Source organism: Gambusia affinis, linkage group LG03 (genome assembly GCF_019740435.1).
Source record: "Gambusia affinis linkage group LG03, SWU_Gaff_1.0, whole genome shotgun sequence".
Lineage (NCBI taxonomy): Eukaryota > Metazoa > Chordata > Actinopteri > Cyprinodontiformes > Poeciliidae > Gambusia > Gambusia affinis.
The window spans coordinates 16,842,847-16,865,049 of NC_057870.1; the positions used below are offsets into that span (position 1 = coordinate 16,842,847).

General features: G+C 38.4%; 2 protein-coding genes across 7 annotated transcripts in view; both read right to left on the minus strand.

The window, feature by feature from the left end:
- Positions 1–3: 3 nt before the first annotated feature.
- rassf2b (Ras association domain family member 2b) lies at positions 4–12,197 on the minus strand. 3 transcript variants are annotated; one of them, XM_044108822.1, is made up of 11 exons: positions 11,913–12,197; positions 8,516–8,545; positions 7,072–7,145; positions 6,538–6,613; positions 6,156–6,325; positions 5,202–5,308; positions 4,464–4,606; positions 4,221–4,374; positions 3,118–3,239; positions 2,298–2,395; positions 4–2,191 (listed from the first exon to the last, which is right to left on the minus strand). In XM_044108822.1, exons 3-11 carry the CDS (start codon positions 7,122–7,124, stop codon positions 2,122–2,124), a joined length of 993 nt encoding a protein of 330 aa, XP_043964757.1. In that variant the 5' UTR covers positions 7,125–7,145; positions 8,516–8,545; positions 11,913–12,197; the 3' UTR covers positions 4–2,121. The 3 variants fall into 3 exon arrangements, with proteins under 3 accessions (XP_043964757.1, XP_043964750.1, XP_043964766.1); XM_044108815.1 differs by having other exon boundaries at positions 8,516–8,648; positions 11,913–12,196; XM_044108831.1 differs by having other exon boundaries at positions 6,174–6,325; positions 8,516–8,648; positions 11,913–12,193.
- Positions 12,198–14,226: 2,029 nt separating this feature from the next.
- Positions 14,227–22,203, minus strand: part of slc23a2 (solute carrier family 23 member 2) — a 41,081-nt gene continuing 33,104 nt past the window's right edge. For all 4 annotated transcript variants that reach the window (XM_044108878.1, XM_044108863.1, XM_044108870.1 and 1 more), the window contains 5 exons: positions 21,987–22,134; positions 21,785–21,890; positions 21,083–21,350; positions 20,658–20,753; positions 14,227–19,595 (listed from right to left, as the gene is read on the minus strand). In XM_044108878.1, coding sequence (XP_043964813.1) covers positions 19,318–19,595; positions 20,658–20,753; positions 21,083–21,350; positions 21,785–21,890; positions 21,987–22,134 — 896 coding nt within the window. In that variant the 3' untranslated portion in view covers positions 14,227–19,317. The remainder of the gene's footprint in view (positions 19,596–20,657; positions 20,754–21,082; positions 21,351–21,784; positions 21,891–21,986; positions 22,135–22,203) is intronic.

Here is a 22,203-nt window from a genome sequence, read left to right on the forward strand (position 1 = left end):
ATCTGAAACATTTAATTGTACCAAAAAGCAACACAATAAATTACATTATAATCATTAACTTGAACAAAACAATTACACAATATGAACAAATTTTCCGAAAACAGATTTTTATTAAATAATATCACTGTAAAAAACAAACAAAAAAAACAAATTTTTGAAGGGGTGGAATGTCGTCTTCACATTAACAAGCCTTGAAAGTCGACTGTATGTTTTCTAAAAGACAATACAAAGAAGTCACTGAAAATATAAACATGCGCGCTTTCAGAGTCACACAGAAACTCTGCAGGGTGCCATCCGCGGAAAAACGATAAAGACGCGACAATCATACGCAAAGTGCTGCTCATTTGGAGCCAAACGTTGCTGCTTTTAATGCTCGTTTAAAACATTTCAGACATTCTCCTTTAAAAATCAACAAAATAATTCACAGCTTTAATTTTCTTGTGCTTTTTCGACTAAATCTTTTGCTGAACATGAAGAAAATCCCACAAACTGTCACTTTTGGCCCTTTTTTTTTTGTAAAATCAGGTTTTTAACATGAAACAAATCACAAGAATTGTAACCGTCCGTTTAAAAAAAACCACCAAAAAAACAAACGCGTCATTCAAACATTTACCAAAAAAATCAGCTAACAGTCAGCCTGCGTCTGTCTGTAGGAACAAAATCTGAAGATAAAAATTTACTATTTAGCTCAATTATTCTGGTTTTTTAAAATACTGAAAAAAATCAAAGTGTAAATAAAATGAGCTAGACTTTTAGAAGAAGGCAAATGATAACATAAAATCTGTAACTCCGGTTTGTTTTCCCTTTGAAACAGGTTGAACATGTAAATCAGCTTCATGAAGTGATTTTAGTTTTGGACCTAAATGTCAGTCAGTTCACCTGGTTTACAGTCTTGGCAGCTGCTGGTTGTAGATAAAATATACTTGTGCTTTGCAAAGGCATTCACACCCATATAACTTTTCCACATTTTGTTATGTTGCAACTTTAAACTTTTGTGAATTTTACAGGGATTTTATGAGACAGACCAACATAAAAATTTATTGTAAAGTGGAGAAAAATTGTATGTTTGAAAAATGTTTTACAAACAAATTTGAAAAGTGCGTGTTCATCATGAAGACCAAGAAACAGAAGACTGAACATGGGAAAAATGTCTTGTTATAAGTAAAATAACATACCAGTGGAACAATACTTAATCAATATTAAGGAATTATTATTGACTTAAAACAAGCTCCTACTTCTTGCTAAAAAGTTACTTGATTTGTCTTATTCCAAGTGTACTGAGATATTTGCACTAGAAACTAGACAAAAATATCTTGCAAGATTTTATGTTTTTGCAGTTTTGTTTAATAAGATGCATATTTTCTGGTTAAAGTAGCATTTTCATTTCTCAGAGACTTTTTTCTCGAATATTTTTGTTCCACTTTACAACAAAGCCCGACTTTATGCTGCTCTGTACCACGAGATCTCAGTGAAATACCTTCAGTTATTTGATGTAACTTAAAAATTGTGAAAACCAAACATTGAACTCACACATTAAAACATGCAGTCATTTTTTTTCCCGTCTGTATCAAAACAAACATAACATTCAGTTTACAGAACAGCTAATAACAACATAAATCTGAGCATTAGGATTTATCAGCTGCAGTGAAACGAAGGCGGCTGATGTAAATTCAGTTCTCAGACTCGCTCAGCTCAGGGAGGAATGGAAATGCAAACATTGGCATCAGCGCTTGGATCTCAAAACCTTGTGCTTTCAGCTAGTGCGATTAGCTCTGGCTCTTTTTGATCATTCGTAAGCATTTTGTGCTCGGAAGAGGTTAAAATAGGCACTTTACTATAATTATGTCACATTACAGCTGTGCTTGATTAGAATATGAACAGAGGATGTGGCCTCTTATTTTAGGCTCAGGAAGCTTATCAAATAAAAATACAAATGAAAAAGGTAAAATCACTTGAGCCATGTATGTGATGGTGTACAGGAAGACAGCAGAAGAGTGAAGTGGAGGAGTTAGAAAGAAGAAGTTCTTGCCTGATCGACGCGCTCTCTCTCTCTCTCTGTTGGCGGCGGATGTAAACAGTTCCTAACAGTTTGTGCTGGAGGAAATCCTCACCTTCAATACGTTAAATACACTTTGCTCCTTCTGGAAGACCACGAAGCTGCTTTTCTATTATACACCGCAGGTAATTATACCTATAAGAGTGGTGAAAGGAGGAGGTTAAAGGTCATTCAAAGGAGGAATATTTAATACTTCGGATTCTGCAGCTGTTGATATTATATGTAGCGTTTATGCCGGTACCTTCTTCTGAGCTTCTGCACCTCTCTGTCTTCTTCTTCCTTCAACTTGGTGATGAAACTCTGAAGGACAGGCATCTCAAACTTGATATACTGCGCCACCTGGTGGAAAGAGAGAGAACTTCACCAATAAGATCCCTATTGTGGCAATTAATGCTGAGGTGTTTAATCGTGATAATTGAAATGTTTGTCAACTAATTTAGTAATCGATTAATGGCTAATTGGAGTACTGAGACTCTAAAGGAGGATATTTTCTTAATGAACAACAATCAGAAAGGTAATTTTGCCAAAACTATAAAGATTTTTAAATTTAATTTGTATATAAAAATATTCTACTCAGAACTCCTCAAGTGGGATAGTTTTAGCTACATCTGGTGTGAATTCTCTCCTGCTGAGCACCTTTTGCTGTAGAACTTTTAATCAGTTAATTCATTAAATTATCAGCAGATCAGCCCAACATTAAATTGACGTGAAGTCAAGGAGAAAGGAGAAAGGGTTGAGCTTTTCATATGTTGATGTTAGAAGAATTGTTTCAGCTACAAATTATCAAGAGTTCACAAATTGAATAATATTTTATTTCATTTTAGGCAATAAAATGCTTATTTTGTTATTTAAGAATTGAGTTCAATTATTTGTTTATCTATATTTTTATGTATTTCTAATACTGTATAAAATAAACGTAAGAGGCTAAATGAAAAATCTGCTGAATCTTCCAATTTTTTATTAAATTAATCCATTAATTGTCAGAACAATCTATCAAAGTAAGGTGCGTGGTCATCTGGTTGTAACTGGGAGTATCATGTCAGGACGTTGTTGTGACTTACATCATATGTGACTTCTTCACCCAAGTCTTCTTCCATGAGGAAGACCTTGCAGACCTGCTCACATGGACCCTGAATGACCCTCAGCACCAGAGGAAAATCAGTCCGCTTCAGCTTCACTCGCTCTGAAACACCGACACACCATAAATGGGTCAATTAGCCAAAATTAATTCAGGATATTCTCTCACTGGCCACTTAATTAGGTACACCTGTTCAGCCAATCACACTGGAGTAGAAAATAAATTGTATTTAAGAGAGTTTGAATCCAGCGAGCAACAAAGGTGTGTTGATGTTAGACGTCACTCACAATAAGCAGCATGATGTTTTTCCTTTAAGACCAAATCTATGAATTTCTCAGGTATTTGTCAATAACTCTAAATATTTTATGTGAAATATGTGTTTATAATGTGTGAACAAATTTTACTGCATCCCTGCGGGCTAACAAAGGTCAGGGAATTTGGAAAGGTCATCAGGTCGCAGAATAATCCAATCTGTTCACTGCTGCTGCTTCATTCAAGGCTATTTAAGAATGACTGTTGTTACATAAGTCTTAAAAATCAAGAAAAATATTCTGATTTCACTAAATTGTTGTCTTCTTTCAAACAGCATCTGTCACATCTATTGATGCCCAAACAGCAGGGGGCGCTGCCAAAGAATCAGAGTAACTCCTGTTTCTGTAATCTCCTTTCACCAGGCTGCATACCATTAAGTAGAGCCACGCAGTTCAAATCGTAAATCTACCACTCGCTGCCAGATGTTACCATGGAGGCAATAAAAAACAAAAGCACAGCGTCTCTTTCCTGCTGCTGAACATGCTGCGTGTGTAATCGCAGCTGTAAACAATCCATCCTGTTATCCAGATGACAAACGGCAGCAAGAAAAGTCAGTGTACTTGTTTCCTGCAGGGTCACTCTGAGCTTCAATAGCAAAATAAAATAAAACTACTTCCCCTGCAGAAAGACAGGCTGCAGCCATTTAAACCCTGACTGGGTTGAAGATCAATGTTTATAGAAACGCTTTGACTTTAAGAAAGCAGCAGGACAGATGGAGAAAGTTCATCCAGATTAACTCGGTGCTCACTCTTCATTTCCAAACAGCTCACCCACCTCCACTTGCATGGACAAGATAGAGAGCAAAATCCTCCGGGCTGTTTTCAATTTTAAACTTGTTGAGGAGAACCCGGAGCACCTGCGGTGTGGTCATGCAGCTGTTGATCCTGACATTAGTTACTGACCCATACGCAGGCGTAAACACGGCTGTCTGAAAACAGAAGCATTAAACAGCGACGGTTTACATTTGTGAATTATATTTTTGTTTCTAAATTATTGGAGGTTCTCATAGAAAAGCACCTTATGGTTGTAAAAGTGTCCATTGATGGAGAATCGATGGCGTCGGATTTTCCTCTGGTCGCTCGGAGACCGCCGCTGGCCGCGTCTTAAAACGCCAGCGTCGCTTTTCGTCCGGAGAAGCTGAGCGGAGCTCTCACTGTCCTCTGAACAACGACACAAAATAAATAAATTATTGGATCACTAATTATTATTACATCACATGCAATAAATCACAGGTGCTCTTGAGGTTACCTTCATGTGAGCTCTGTGAAGAACATATTCTGTATTTAAAAATCTACCTGGCTTTTAGGTTTGTACTTGATTTGATTTTGTTTGCAGGTACTTTTTAAATACAGTTTCTATTGTTTTTTTAGACATTTTTATATCAATAGGTTATATTTTGTCACTGTGCTGCTATAATAAATGAATTTCCCCACTGTGGGATTATTCACATGTTGATAAGGGAGAAAACATTTTTAATGGACTGTTGAACTAGAATCTTATGATTCCAATTCCTGAGAAGAAACGTTATAAAGACTTTTACAGAGAGACAAATGCTCTACCGTCGCTGGTCTGATATTTTGGTCATGTTCGGAAAGAAAACCTGTGAAAAACTTCTGATGAAACACTTATAAAAAAGCAAAGATTTGTGAATTGGATCTATTTAGAATGACATGAACAAAAGCATAAGCATAAATCTTCTTGTAAAGATGAGCCCAAACCGACTGATGATGGTAATTAGATGATAGAGCCGCTGACCTTCATCCGTCTCCGTGTTGTCTTCCTGTTTACTGTCAGGTGGCGTCACTTCCACAGTGGGAGGATTTTGTTCTGAGGTCTGCTGACCGTCTATGTTGTTGGGAGACCTGCAGAAGTAAAAATGGTGGAAATAGTTAAAAACCAGCAGGAAAACTTCAGTTTTTAGAGGATTGTGGGAAAAACCCAACTCAAGAAATGGAGTCAGGTTTTCTATAGCCTCTCCACACAGACAGACCTGAGCTACATCACTCCAAAACCAGAGATCACTTTAGGAGCATTTTACCAAGATTTTCAAATAAAGTTTAGTTTGCATTTAATTTGGAGTGCTATCAAAACAACACGGGGCTTCTGTGAAACCTCAGCAGAATCACAGGCAGATCACCTCCATGCTGCATTGATGCAGTTATTCATGCATAAGGAGCCCCAAACAACTATTGTGTGAATAAACTACAGAGTGCATGCACAGAATTCCCAGTGAGACTTACTTTTTTTACTGGTGTTATGTAACAATTTATTAAAGTTAATGGAGGACTTCTGTAAGTCAAAATCATCTAAATTAACATAAATAAATGCTTGAAATACTAACAGTATTGTATTAATAGTATTTAACTTTTTCCAGTTTTGTTAATCACTCTGTGTTTTAAAAATGTAAATTTTGTACGAATTTACATTTTTAAAATGACTAATAAATTAAAATAACCTACTCTGCAATATTTTAATTTCTTTTTCTTCTTCTATTTTAATAGCTTTCAGGCATCGATCTGAGCTGTGTGCAGCAAAAATAATTATGAATTTACATAAATAGATCTGTTAATGGGTGATGACAAACCAAACTTTAAACGTTCTTCGTGTTTAGATTATGTTTAATTATAGATTTAATTAGCCTATCTCAACAGAGATCCATAATCTGTAACTGCCCTCATTATCATTTCCAGTCCCTGTGTGTAACTGGACCTGTCTGGTTTCACTTGCCCTTGGCTGTCCAGGTTGCAGCCTGAGTGCCAGGACGTGGAGGACGGCGGCGGTCGAATTCGCTCGTGGTCATCCTGCATCTGAAGTCTGATTGGCCGCTGAAGGCCCCAAAAGATATTCAGCAAGCCTTCGATAATCAGCTCCTCTTCTTCCTGTTTGGAGACACAGACAGTAATCAATGTCAACACTCTTCCAGCAGACAGTTATTAGGCCTTCGGGGCAGGCGGTGTAATGAGTCTGGAGCTTTACGTTGAAAAGGATTGCAATCAGAATCTAAAAGGTCAAGAGCAAGGAAGAGTGGGGCTGCTGGGAATGTTCCGTTCAAAGTTAAATATAAAAGTAAGAAACGGCTGCAATTACTCACCTCTCTGTGTCGGAGCTGGAGATTCTGCCCATCATAGTAAAGGTTGTATGTTTTCAGATATGAGAGGATTGCTGCCCTGAAAACATAAAAACTAAATCACTGAGAGGAAAAATCTATTTTAGCTCGAGCCAAGAAAACACCAAACAAGACAGATGAGCTTAAACAGGTTTACTGTGCAGCCAGAATTTAATCAAAGATTATTGGATTCTTTTCTTTAAGATAATAAAGCAGTATTACGTGAAGATATGAAACTTTTCTTGAGCTGCTGGGTTTCTTGTCCAGCCCTGTATATGTGCAGATCTCCTGTTGGCATTTCGAATCTAACTTTATAAATAAATTAGCTTCTGAAAGCACCACTGCTCGTCAGTAAGTGACAGACTTACTCCATAAATCAGAACTTAACTCTTCATGTTAAGCTGATGCTTCAAACACAGATTTTCCCAAAACGTTACCAAAGAGAATACTAATAATCAGCAAACATGTGTGTTCATTATTTACTTGAACATGTGAGAAAGTGTTGAAATGAAACCTTACTTGCTGATGAACTTTTTCTCTCCGATCTGAACCCCGTCCTGTGTGTCATCCATACTCGGTTAGCATGAGAGACTCTGAGGAACAAAGAAGTAAAGAGAGTCAACGCTCACTTATCAGTCTCATGACTCCTCATGACAAACTCAGAGGCACACAGAGGACAGTCTGAGGAGCAGGGAAGCCACTGCAGGAAAAGGAGGATAAAAAATAACAAAGATTGTATCTTATTTCCTGCCAACAATTCCCCTCAAGATTCTAAGAGATAAAACACCAACGAGTCTCTTTACAGAACCAAAACATTTGGTGCTTCTCAGCGGAGGGAGAGCAGCTGTATCGTTGCTCTTTAACTCTGCCGTCTGGACAGAAGATCCAGTCACGCAGCTGTTTGACGTGGCGGTCGGTTTCCTGCTGAGTGGACCCAGGGTGGGTTTGTGTGAAATCTGGCAGGAACGAAGCCTCCGGAAGCACAAAGACAGGTGCAGGACACATGGGCCACCTGTTGCTTCACATTATTTCAGCTGCTTAAACATTCATCATGTTGCAAAGACGCAAAATCTTACCCAGTAAATGTTGGTCTAGTTGCTAGTACACCAGAAATAAGACAAAACTGACTTACAAGGAATTTTTCAGCAAGATACAGAAGCTTATTTTAAGTAAATAATTGCTTAATGTATGTATTATTGAAAAATATTAAGAGCCCACTGCACTGAACCCCATTGAAAACCTCATGGTTATTCCACCAAATATTGATTTCTGAACCCCTCCTGAGTTAAAACATTAATATTGTTGTTTCTAAATGAATATTAACTTTTTTTATTAACTATTGGAAGTCTGAAAACACCATATCTTTTTTGATATTTTCACCCTTTCTCATTTTCTGCAAATAAATACTAAACATTTGCTTGGAATTTCAGACACATGTTGTCAGTAGTTCATAGAATAAAGTAACAATGTTCAATTTAATCAATCTTACCTATAGAAATTCAAATCAAAGAAGCTGATCGTTGTAAGTGGTTTTCTCCAGAGCTGTAGATGAAAAAGTACTTGTTCCAGCGGTAGATTATTACACTTAGTGTGCCATTTTTCCCATGTTATCAATGAAATTATGTGCAAGAGGAACAGGCACTTTTTCATCAAAATAAAGGAATTACTAACTTCAAACAAGCTTCTATGTCTTGCTGAAAAGTTACTTGTAAGCTAGTTTTGTCTTATTCCAAGTGAAGTGAGGTATTTTCACTAGAAACTAGACCAAAATTCCTTGGTAAGAGTTTGTGTTTTGCAGTGCAGTCAGAACACAGAAATAGAGTTTCTTTACATTTCTGCTAAACATTGACAGAGGGGGTTTGAGTTTCAGAAAGTTAACAGCACAAATATATAGATTTAGTTGAATATCAGACGCTTATATCTACATAAGGAGTATGTGTTGTACAAGTTTCAGCGATCTTACCACAGAGGAGACGGCAGGCTTTTCTTGCACCTGTGTGGACAGAGAGCACAGGGTCGGATCGGTCCAATCGGGGTCAGGTGTGTCAGGTTCTGGGAGTTTGTCCGGTCCTGAACAGCCCACGAAGCTCTTTTTGCTGTGTGCGACACCGAACAGATGGGGAAGAGCCGCGTTGCTTAAAGGAAGTGCTCCCCTTCCGTCAAATGGCTTCCTCCTTTGCTCAGTCAGTCACACAGGAAACTGACACTAGCCCTCATGCAGCCCAAAACTTCCTCAATTCAAACAGCAGATCAACAAGCAGACACCAGAAAGAGAACGCATCTAAACTCTGATCACATCTCTGGGATCGGACAACAGATCGGTGTCACCAGCACATTTAAACACAATGACGATTAACAACCTGAGGCTGTCGATCTGTGAAATAAATTAAATATTAAACAGCAATTAGCCAGGTTCAACGCCAAGCTCCATCAATATTTCAGCAGCCATATTAGGCCTGTGGCGCGCCCCAAACCTCACCACTGACTGACACAATGGCAGCCATTAGCCTTTGATATCATGTATCATATATTGTGTTCAAATGCGTCTCCGCTTCAGCATTTGTTAATGGTTGATACTTGCGGTCTGAGACTGACAAGCGACCAGCTGTCAAACCAAAACAAAGCGCTAACAGTTGTGGGTCGACTAAACCTGCAGCTCTGACATCAGGATCTAATCAACCATGTGACCTTTACAGCTGAGGCAGCATCATTAAAGTGTTCGCATTTAACCATGTCAAATGTTCAGAGGATGTCAAAGTTTCCTTCTAATTGTCAAGAATAAACATTTTATAATCAGTAATGTAGACTTTAATTAGTTTGTGCTGCATATTTTATCTAAACGTAGCCTTGAAGTATGGGGATTGTGCTCAAAAGAAAAAAATAGTTTGAAAATAAAAAGTTTGAAATACTAAGTTTAAGTTGTGATGGAATCACAGAGGAATTGAATAATTTATTATTTTATTTTAATTTGACATAAAAACTCTTTGGAATCAAATGTAGCATCAAAGCTGCATCAGGACCACTGGTACCACAGTAAATACAGATAAAACATGTCATTTTTTTTTCGTCTGGCATTAAATCTGAATATATATTTGCTGTTTTACGTCAGTTCAGATTACCAAAAATCTTCCAGAAGCTTTTCACAACCATTTGCTGGTATATTGGGCCCATTCCTTCAAACAGAACCGGTCTCTAACTGAGTCAGGTTTGTAGGCCACATCATTCACACGTCTTCCCATGTTTTCGCTGTGTGATATCACACAGTTTATACTACGGCTGTGTGATATCACTGTTGATATCCACAGTGTGATATCAATTCCAAAATACAACAAGTTTTGTTGTAATTAAGCAACTTTGCAAATAATATAGTGCTATTCTGTAAGGTCATTGTATTAGCAAAACACCCACACAACATGGAAAATATTGGAAAGTCTTCTTAGGATTGCAAGGTTTTACCATTTTTCAGAATGTAACTTCAGGGATCATGATGCAGTTGTCTTTTTTTCAAAGAGGGGCCTTTATTTTACATATTCAGTTGCTAAAACGAATGGCAGCCTTCATACATGTAAACATCTGGCTTTGAAGAAAGCAATAAAAATATTCTGACATAAATGTAGTCCTAAAACAGAAAGCTTTTAATCCGATATGTCAAAAGGTGACTAAAAAAGTGGATGGTCTTTTGTAATTCGGTGCATATAAACATCTGGTTTCACACACTTCTTTTCTGAGCAGAAGTTCTTGTTTCTGTGAAACAAATCCTTGTGAGATAAAGACGGCCGCTGGAGATCCAACATCAACCCCACTCCTAACAGCCTGACCCACGGCTGACCCAGTCCCGTTTCAGATCCAGTGTTCTTCTTCTATGTCCTGGTAAACGGCGCAAATGTAAAATATATTGAGCGTCTGAATCCCCCTGAGGCTCATTATAACGTCAGCCAATCCTCAGGCTCCATCTTCTCCTCTTACTCCCCCGTTGTCTTCACCTACTCTGTTGTTTGGATTGGAAGCATAAAATTCAGTTGATAAAGAGAATTTTCTTTTTCTTCAAAGAAATGTCTCCAAACCACTTAGCTTTCTATCAAACATCCTCTGACGACGACCTGACTTTTCTCTCCACATTCTCTCTTTAAAATGCCCCCTCCTTTCCTTGTTTTTTGCCCTCTCACCCCGTCGCCTCTAAACCTCCTCAGTCAACGTCCTTGGCGCTGAATAGCTTCAAACCTCCTCCTGTTTCTCTCCCAAACCCACCAACAGGGTCTCCGCTGTCTTTCAGTGTCCACATGACTACTGCTCTGTCTCACCATTGTCATTACTGTCATAGCAACAACACAGAAACTAAACCACACACAGGCCTGCAACAGAAACACGGTTTGGCACTGCTGCTCCTAATGGGGACGTCAAATATGAAGCAAGCAATCATTTATCCAAAACAAAGCGTTGAGACTGTAGAAGTCAATTCTTTGGTCCATTTTTATGGTTTTCAATCAGTCTTGCTCAGCGGTGTCCAACTCATTTTTGTTTTGGGCCAAATCAAGATCATGAATGCTCTTAAAGGGCCGGTTGTGCCGGAATGTATTGATAAAACCTGTTAAAATATTAATGAATTCTTAAAATTAAATATTGAACAACTTTTCAGTCCCTCCAGGATTACAAGATTGTTTTTGTGATTTTTTTGAAAACTGTTTCTGGTACTAATTTAATATTTAAGATATTTATTTCCAATTTTGTAGTTAGAAGAATTAGCAGAAATGTTTCTTGCAGCCAGAAGCGATAATGTGTCAGAGTTTTCTCACCCACTTCAGCCTCAAAATCTAACATGGCTGCTGTCTCACAAATTAAATCTGAAAAACAGAATATTTGCACTTCTCAAAAATTCACAAAACTGCGGCGTTTGAAAATACAAACTCCATCGCTGTAAGCTTGCATTTCTTAAAGGAAATGTGGGGCAGCATCCACTTTGGGAGCAGCCTGTGTAACTGGCCATGTGTGCTGAGAGGAATTTTAACCATCCCTTGCTTGTTATGTAACCTGTTTTACTAATCTATCTATAGCTATGTGGTCTCCCTGGTCGTGGAAATGTCTGATATGAAATGCATTTTCTCTGGCTTCCGTTCAGGGTATCAAACAAAGTGCGGTGGTTTGTGGTTGTTCGCTGAATATGAATAAAATACAAAACGAAATAGATAACATCTACGGTTTTTGGAGTATATTTGTGGCGTCAAGATGTTTCTGGACTAGCTAACTCCATCCGCTGTAATATTGTTTCAGTTATTTTAATTAGACAACAAAACTACACATCCGTTTCGTATCGGAACATCTCTTCTAAACAAATTATGATACGCAGACTGAGCTACACCGACCTGAGCTGGATTTCTTGCCGACTTTAGGATACTCTTTCTTGGCTCATCTACCGCGCTCCCTCTCGGTTCTTCTCCTCTTTTCTTGAGGATCAACCTTCGGCCCACGGATGAGTACAACTTGGTCTCGTGCTCCTGCCGTTGGAAACAATCAGAGCGATGCGCGTGCGGCCAAGCATCCAGGATCTCGTGGAAGGAGGACAGAGACAGAGAGTGAGAGAGAGAGCTCCATCTGTTGTGGCGGGGCGCGTTGCGTAGGAGCGACGCTGGGGCCCTGAGGTTTGGAACCAATCAGAGAGCAGGATTTACGAGCCTTTGTTCACGCGGAGATGAATGAAAACATGACAACAATGGGAGAGACGGGCACGCGCACAATGGTCGATTATTGTTATTTAATGGAGTCCTGGACCAGACCAGGGGCGGTGCTAGCATCTTGAAGCATCGGGGGGGACAGCCCAGCCAAGGAAAGCTTCAAATTAAAATAATGGAATGTACAATATATACATTTTGTTCTGTAATTTAAATCTGTCTCTCTCTTCTCTTTCTCTCTCTCTCTATATATATGTATATATATATGTGTGTGTGTGTGTGTGTATAAAATAACCATATCATGGTATTCTAATGCACTCTAGTTTGTAAAGATAAATTTGCTCCTGTGTAAATAGTCATGTTTGATTTAGGAGAATCCTAAAAACACGAGATTCACTCAACAGATCTGTATGAACTTATTTTAATAATGAAGCTGCTAAAACATAGAAAAACAAAGTGTGTGCTGAAAAGAATCACAACAAAAAAAATCTTTCCAGTTCATAAATATGTAGCAGATTCACAGCAGCCTTATAGAGCCCCCTAGTGGCCGCCTGAAGGTGAAACTTCTCAGTCTCAAGTTTTAAACTGATTTCTGAAATCTTCATCAAAGTGATCATCTTGAAAGCAGATGCAGTCACAGTTGAATGACTTATTTTAAACACACGCTCTGTAAATAATGTTTTAAATAACTAAAATGAAACTTTAAGAGCTTCTTCTCTTCTCCTGCTCCGTCGCTAGCCTCCAGGTTCTTCTGCGTTGCCAAAAATCATCAGTGTTTGTTTTTACTGGAAATTACTGCCACTCCTAAAAATATAGCAATTGTGTAATACCGTCTCCATGTGACAGTATTACATGAGATACAGAATCAGTGAAAACATCAATCATTATGTCCAAATTATGTCCATATGGTTTAATTATTACTGGAATATGCTTCAGTAAACATTATGTTTTGTCTTAGATGCAGCAATCTGGAATGCAATCTATAGTTCAACCTTCAGTCAATAATCTAATGTACGTTTAGATTTTAGCCAATAGTTGTGTGTCTATTACACTGGAGGTACCAAAATAATTGTAAGAAAATTATTTAACTCTTCTGTCAAGATAAATAAATGTGAAAGTGTGACAGGCTGCCCATTACAAAGTGTTTAAAGATCAGATGCATGACATGTGATTTATGAATAAAACACTAAACCAAAACTTATAGCACAGGCGCTATTTACAATTTAAATCAAGTATAAAGACTCAAAACTCTTGACAAAAAGAACATTTAAAAAAAAAAAAGCTGAGGTGTGAAACTAGATTCTTTCCTAACTTTTCTTTGTTTCAGCCACATTGTCGCCCCCTGCTGGCTATTTCTGTTGGTGTATCTAAAAAAATTCAAATACTGAAGCCAATTTTAGTACTTTAAAAAAAAAAGCAACCCTTTCAAAATATTTTTGTTAATTATTGAAGCTAGAGTAAAATAAACCCACTATGTCCATGCACTGTAAATGTATGCAATACTTGGTCTAGGCTCATTTTGCTTGAATTACATTGAGGCAGTTTGACATGGAGGCAATCAATGTGGCTCTGGTGTCTCATGTTCCTTTTGAGAATACTCCCCATATTAAGGTTTTTCCTTCCACTTGACTTTCCGTAAATATGCTTGGAAACAGACGTTAGAGCAGCCTGGTTAATTGACGATTCGGGGCTTCTCCCGATTGAAAAGACAGTGATGTTACCATAACCTAATATTTCTGTTCTAAGTTATGGTCTTATGAAATAATTTTTATTGGTCTTATGAAATAATTTTTATTGGTCTTATGAAATCAATTTCTGAAAAGAAAAAAAAAAGCACTTTTGTTTGGCTATTCATTAGTCATTTGACATTTGAAATACTACAAATAACCTTTTAACCTACATTACTGAAGTAAACATTTCCACAATATATAGTTTACTGACATGCAGCTGTATACTTTCTAAAAAAAATGTAATGTGGTGAAAAAGTGAGAAAAAAAGACAAAAGGACTGATTTATCCTGCAACATCTTATTAAATAGTTTTAGGAACAAATAAATCATTTTTAATGTTACAATTAGTTTACACAATCTCTCCTCCAGACTGTTCAGCAAACATTAAATATACATGTTTCTGTTTTGTCTTTACGTCTAAAGTTTCTCAGCTTGTTCTTTGATTTATACTGGTGAGCAGAAAGCAATGTTCAAAGAGTAGAAAAAATACAGTATGAAAAAGCTCCTAAACAGACAAAAAGGATTTCACCAAAACCACAGATTACAACTTTCAATGTGTTGAGGCTTTAAATAAAATGTACAAGATGGTGCGTGTTCCAGCATGATTTAAGAGTAAAATTTTGGATTTTTTTTCTTCATCTTTACAAATACCTGTTTGCAAAAACATAAAAATGATGTATAAAAAACAAACATTGAAAAAGATAAAACACTTTACACAGAAGTATAATCTTCAGGCAGAGCCCCTTTCAAAATAACTGAAAGGGATCAATGTCTGTCACCTTGTGGTGACCTTTTTAAGAGCCAGCATTTGACTTGAGTGGAGTTTAAACCAGAACGCCAGCGGCTTTTACTCTAACTGGGCTGCTTCTGTAACAACTACATGTAATCGGACTCTGAATATCAGACAGAAACGAGGATAAAAACTTGAAAGTTGGGAGCCAAAGGTGAAAAAGGAAGCTGCTTTTAGGCACAGAGACTAACTAATGGCGTCCGTCAGAGATAAGGCAGGTTCACTCAGCTGCTGATGAGCAGCCGGCTCTTACCAAGGTGACCAGCAGGTGTCTCCTCCTGCAGCCAGAAACATGAACAGTGAGGATCCCCGGGAGAGAAAGCCAGGTACACCAAACACGACGGGACTGAATTCAGTTTCACTGCAGGACTGTGGGACTGGCGAGGGACACGGAGACAATGAGGGACAACATGACGGGAGATGTGCAAGGTGCATTTTGGGAAACAGTGAAAGACGGTGTGAAGGTCATGAGGAACTCACTGCGAAAAGGAGACGTAAAACACCAAATCCATCTCTGCTCTGATCTCTACTTTCTCACCACCAGCTGGTGGGTGAATAACAAACTGGTCGTCACCAAGTGCTTGCTTGTTTTAAAATTCTCTAAACGGAGATGATGGTCAGCTTTTCGCTTGTTTCTTACAACTTATCCAGGATGATAATCAGATCCCATCTAACCTAATGTTTAGTTCAAACATGGCGCCACATCGTCAGATAAATGAGACTACGTTGACTCTGCAGTTCAAAGTGAAATGTTGGCCTTAATGCGACCTGTATCTTATCTTTTCATGACGGTCCAAACAACACAGGTCACTTGGATATCCGATACGTATCTGATGTTTTCAAATGTGACCTGAATCTGCACGGTAAAGTCGCGTTCATCCGACCTGAACGTCATTGATACTCGACAAACGTCACCATTCTGCGTCCTGATACGCACAAGAGGGAAGAAAAACAACAATCATTAAGTTGTTAATACGCTGCTCCAATCGTACAATAACTTCAAAATCGCAAGATACACTACACCGTTAGCCTCCATGTTACCTTCCACAAACAATGAGCAGCTGCTTCTTCTTTATGGCGGTTAGCAAAACAATGAGCATGCTCTCTGTGTGACGTTAATGAGCCCTGTACTGCGCATGCGGGACACTTTCAGGTCGTTTTCAGCTCACATTGAAGAAAACGTACAGGTCGCATATATTTGGAAGAGTGAACGACCATGCCAAAATATATAAATAAGTAAAAAATTCTAATTTCGCAAAGATAAAAATCACATTTGAGTCACTTCAGGCTGCAGTGTGAACGTAGCCCAAGTGAACATTACAGTTGACTTATTCTTTCCAAACTATTATGAATGCACTCAACGTTATTTCCAAGATCATTGTTCTGACCATTAATCAATTAACCAGATATTTTATTGACACATTCAGCATATTTTTCATTAACCAATTAAGTCTATTTTATGCTATACATTATTTTCTTTTTTACATAAGAAAATAAGTTACTTGAGGAGTTTTGGGTAAAAAAAAAAAAAAGTCCTTTAAGAAAAATTTTTACAATTATTTTAAAGTGGCCTTTTTAGAGTCAGTTAATTACCGAGTACTGAAATATTTGACAATTATTTCAATAATTAATTCATTATGATTAATCTAATTGCTTCAGCCTGAGCCACACATGCATTATCAGCAGAATTTTATTGCTTAAAATTTCAAATATATCACCAAATATTGCATCAAGTTAGTCCTCTGATTGCAATTTTGCAAATGTCGACATTGCGAAAACTGCGTTTCAAAACGTTTTGTTTTGAGCGTCTGTAGGAGAACTCATCCCAGCAAGAATCGAACACACGTAAGAGTCTGTGCAGATGTTCGATGTTTTATGTTAGCATTTAAGTCTTTAAGAGATCGAATCACTTCTGGATAAAATAGAAGAACAACTTTTAAAAGTGAAATCAGTGAAGTCACTGCAGGACAGAATCTAGAATCAGATCCTACCATCAATAAATAAAAAAAAGGCCCTTTGAAGACATTCAGGTCATTTAATAAAATGTTTTAACACCTACTGAAGGAGGACATTTTAAAGTCTAGGTTAGTGGGAGTTGCCTATTTGGACCCCGATGTTGTTGGCACCACTCTATGTGCAAGCACTTGCAGTAAAAAAGAAACGAAAATAAAAAATAATAAAAAGGCCCCGGCTCTTAAAATTGAAAAACTTCTGAATGTTTCATTTTCCTGGCTTAAAATACAAGCAACTATAAATGGAATGGAATGGAATGGAAGCAAAATAAATCTGACAATAAAAATGACTAAAATAAATAAATAAGAAAACTGCCATAATAAGAGAAAGAAGCGCTGGAGGATCTCAGTAGTAACAAATGCTAAAACTTTTAAAGTTTTGGTTTTCTGCAAAAATATAAATTTTGGTTTGATAAACTCTCAGCTGGGATTCATATTTTGTAACTGAGGGAAATCTCTGAACAGCACAAAGCCGTTCACATCACTTAAACTTCAATTTATTTAATACAAATAATAAAAATCTGAAAAGTGTGGAGAGAAGTTCATTGATCATTTCCATCCAATCTGACCTTTAGCCATCCAGCGAAGCAGAATTGGCAAAAAACTTGCAATTGCCATTGGTGGCTTTGAAAGTGTTGAATCAGAGGTGGTGAATATTTAAACAGGCCACACTTTTCAAGTTTTTATTCTTAAAAACCTTTTGAAAACATAAATCAAACTCCGAATTGAGCCCTAATCTATGTTGTTCCATCACATAAAACCCATTAAAGTTTCTGGTTTTCATGTGAAAAATCATGAAAAATTTAAGAATCAATATTTTAATATTTTTTATGTATGGAGCCCCAAAGAGACATGGAGAAATTGTTTTTATTTGGACTTTTCTTGCAGAACTATTGTATTCTCTCACAATAATGTATTTAGTAGTCAGTTCATGCAGTAGTTTGAATAATCGAGGTCTTTCTGCTACAATATTTTTGTAAGGCTTTCATATGCAATATCTCATTTGTGAGATATCTGAAGTTTTACATCTTACGTATTGAGAAAACCTAAAGAGAAATTTGAATGGAAGAAATTAAAGACACATCCAAACTATTATTTTAAATAATTTATATTGCCATCACACAGGTTTAGGTTGTGTGTTTTTAAAATGGTTAATAAAAGGTTGTTTTCATGTGCAGGTCTATCTCCACTGAAAGATATTACGCAAATTAAAATTAACATAGTTAGTAGGTTGATTTTAAGACAATTTTCTGCACCAAAGAGTTAAAAATATATAAACACGTTTTCACTGAGACTCTTTAAGAGTACGTGTGTAATTTTAAATTGATATTTGTTATCACTGTGACTGTAATCTATTGCGAAGGAATACAATACTTTTGCGAGGTAATGCAAAATAAAAAAATATTTTAAAAATCACCCCTCCCCCATCTCTCCTAGGCGGCACCATAATAATGAGACAAACAGGAAGTCAGGGTTCGATTTAGGGAAGTAAACTTAAACAGCAGCACCTTGCTACTAAAAAAAAGAAAAAAAAACAGGAATAAGTGACCAAACCCAGACCTTGGATCAGGAATGTGTGGCGCCTGTGGAGCATTCAGTTAACCCGCTACTGAATACGCTACATGAAGACTGCACCACAAGGCCACGCGTCTGCTGCCGTGTGCGTCGTCAGAGCTTTTGAAAATGTCAGGTTGACCCGTAAAACAAGTAAATGTAACCAAACTGTTCAGAGTCTCTAATTCAACTCCATAAAGTCGGTCTGACTGTCAGTTTCTCCGGCATAATACTGACATGGTAAGGAGATGTAACCTGGGACTAACAGTGATAATTTTGCCTAAATGTTTGGGATTTATCCTCAATATATCTAAAGAAAAAATAGGGTCTGCGATGCGATGCTAAATGAATGAAGAAAACGACTCGGCTTTAAAATGACATTCTAGTATTAAAATCAGGAGGCAGATAGTGCAAAAAAATAAAAATAATTCTCACAATCACTTTGCATGGCTAAGGGCACCTGACAAACTACTTCTATCAGTCTGCATGACCCCACATCGTGCATCGTAGCGCTCAAACTACTTCTACCGAGGCCGTCTGTGTGTGTGTGAGAGAGTGTGTGACTAATGTGGTTGCATAACAAAGTTTAGAGGCAACATTATCCACCCTGCTGTGCTTTTAGTAGAAGGTCTCTTATGAGGAGATTCAGGGAGAGTAAATTAGCAGCAGTTAGGAGACGCAGGCTCTGATTTGATGTTCATTAGTCTCTTTCTGGAAAGAAGCTTGTTTTATCCTTCCACACACACACACACACAGACTGACTGACCTCTGCATGGTGACATCTTTTTAACGCATGCTGTGACTTGCTACAGCATGCTTGAAAATAGCATAGAGGGAAGTGGGGACAGACACAGACAGACAAGTCGAAGAAAAACGGATACCGATGGGGAAGTTGGTGCAACGTTTTTTTCCTTCCACACAATCCTGCTCAGCTTCTGTCTGTGCTCCCATCATTTCACCTTAGTGTACCATCCCTCGCTCCCTAAAAAGCTAAGATCCCTCCCAGGATGAGGGCTATACCCGACTTTCCCCCGGCGCGTTGCCACCCTCGGCGCCGGCCCCGCCCCGCTTCCCCACGTCCCCATGTCCCATCCGGCACCTGCCGCCCTCCTGAAGCCGCCCCCAGCAGTAGCCGGTGAACACAGGGCTGATGGGGATGTACTTGAAGATGGCGTGTCTGCGGAAGAAGGCCATTCCAAACGGCAGGTCGTAGGATTGCATGCCTTCGAGTTCGGAGACGCTGAGGCCGGTTCCTCGTTTCAGCTTCCTGATGCCACGTTCCTCCAGGGAACCTGGGGTTAGACAACCACATCTTAGTCTAAAGCCCATTTAATGGTGGTTATTAAGCTTCAGTTTAGGATAAATCTATGGACTATGCAAAACAAGTTCATTACATTTTCTTAGATACTGAGATTTTAGTCTGATCAGTTCTGCCTATTTTAATCTCCTTTCAGAATGAGCCATTTTAGGGCATCTTGTCACTTTAAATCCACATAAACTGGGTTAGGGTTAATCTCAACATTTACACTCCAAGGTGAAAATGGGTGCAAACAGATGTGAAATTACACAATCGTACATCTCTGAAATCAGAACAGTCTCCTTCACACCCAACAAGAATGCAGTCAGTGGTTTCTAGACAGTAAGTAAGAAACAAAACGTTTGTCTTCTTGGAGTTTCTTTTGAGTTGCCAGGTAACGGGCTGGGCTTGGCTGGGGTTGCTAGGTAACGGCGCAGTGCAATGTGGAATGTAACTTATGGGGAGGTTTTTGAAATGGCTCATGTTTGTAACTTGTTTGCTCCGTGTCCCTAAGTGTTTTGAAAGGTGTTTTATTTATTATGTTATATTATTATAAAAGATAGAATTTTTAAACGTATGACCAGCTAGTCATGAACTCCGTTCTCTACTTTATTGTTTGGATCTCCAGAGCTTGACTTCTGGATTTGAACAGAGAGGAAAACAGCAAGAAGGAAAATGTTTCCTCGTGTTTAGAGTAAACTGCATCACAAAGGGGTCATAAATAAATGCCAAGAGTTTCCATGAACCGACTCCACCCCACCGACCCAAAAGGGTTGTTTCTCTTTGTTATGTTTTATATGAAGGCAATTTATAAATAAAGCAGTTTTGAGTAAAAAAAAAAAAGAGGAAAGATGCAGATCTGTCCATTGGTCCTCTGAGGAATCCTCACCAACAAATAAAAAATAAAAAAAACATCCAACATGTTCTGCATTTCTATAAATACCATATTTTTTTTATAGTTTTGCAAATCCCAAACTACCTTGTTCTTGGCTTAATTATCACCCACATGCTTCCTCCTTAAGGAGCAAATTTAGAAAAAGGTGAGTAAAACTCTTACCAGGTATAGTATTGTCCAAAATAAAGGCAACACAACCTCCAACAAACATAGCAGTGGTGAGCAGCACGTTGAGCACTTGGTCGACTTCAACTATGCCTGAGGAAAAGAAAACAGACTGAGCAACTGTCTGATTTATTGTAATGAAAATATAAGCATGAATTATTGAGGTTTCCTAATGGATTTTATTTATCAATAAAATGAAAGAAAAATATTGCTTTAATAAGGGGTGGCGTTACAAAACATTACATGTAACCACTAGATGCAGGGTTCATTCACTTTTCCCCACAGTGAAATTCAAGCACTTTTCAAGTATTTTCAAGGCAAACTTTAAAACTTTTCCAGCACCACACATTGGCGATAAAAACAAAAATATAGCCCGAGTAATTAAGCCGCTAATAAGAGCTCATTAGAAACATTTGGCTCACCGGTGACCAGTGGGTTCTGTTTCAGGTAGCTGGGCAGCATCAGACCGAAGAAGATGGAGAAGCCCAAGACGAAGAGGTTCCTGGACGAGTTGAGGTCGACAAACTGCAGGTTGGAGAGTCCCACCGCCGTGATCATCCCAAACAGCGTGCAGAACAGAGCGCCCAGGACCGGGTCGGGCAGAGAGGCAAACAGGGCACTGAATTTACCCACAAGCCCCAGCAGCAGCATCATGGCGGCGCCGTACTGGATCACACGTCTGCTGCCCACCTGGAGGGGGAAACGGGGGAAACAAAATGGCTTTTACAATAAATCTTTATCTATTTTGCTCATCTGTATAAAGGGAAAAGGAAAAAGAAAGACGGGGAAGAAAGAGGAGAAAAACAGAAGAAAACATCAAGACAGGTGGAAAACAGAGGAAAGAAAACAAGACCAACAGAAAACACAGAATGAAAACAAAGAAAAGAAAGAAAAATAAAAAAAGAGAAAGCTAAGAAACAAAGACAGGAAAGAAAAAAGAAAACGGACAAAAAGAAAAGAAAGAAAACAGAATAATAAGCAAAGGAACAAGAAAAAAGATGAAACAGACAGAATATAAGAAAGAAAAGGAAACAAAAATGGAAGAAATAAAAAAGGAAAACCATCAAGAAAGAAAGAAAGAAAATGAGGAATCCCAGACCTCATCTCAGGTAGCGGTTTACTACCTTTGTAATTCCCAGGACACCGATATTTGGACTGGAGGAGGTGGATCCGTTTCCTGTCCCAAAAACGCCGTCCAGCACACAGGAAATGCCCTCTACAAATATTCCCCTAATGAGCCAGAACAGAAGCATCACGGACACGTCTGTGTGATGCCGGCCGTTAAATCCTGCAGCCAGAGCTTTAAAGACAACGGCAGCAGCTCACCGATTGATGGCGTGGATCGGAGGTGGAGGAGCGCAGGAGAGGCGAGCGCAGGCGTAGTAGTCGCCGATCGACTCGATGATGCTGGCCACCACGGCGCTCATCATGCCGATCACACCTGCAGCCGTGACGGTGGGAGTCCCCCACTGGACTGCAGACGAGGAGGGACAGAAAGGATCAGAGATCCTCCAACCACTGAATGTGAAGCTTCCCACGTGTA

Excerpts from the sequence above, each read along its gene's own strand:
- rassf2b (XM_044108822.1), bottom strand. The coding sequence starts at position 7,124 with ATGGATGACACACAGGACGGGGTTCAGATCGGAGAGAAAAAGTTCATC. Across the intron at positions 6,326-6,537 it reads TCCAGCTCCGACACAGAGAG|GAAGAAGAGGAGCTGATTAT; the intron begins GTGAGTAATTGC and ends GTCTCCAAACAG. Across the intron at positions 4,375-4,463 it reads GACACTTTTACAACCATAAG|ACAGCCGTGTTTACGCCTGC; the intron begins GTGCTTTTCTAT and ends TTCTGTTTTCAG.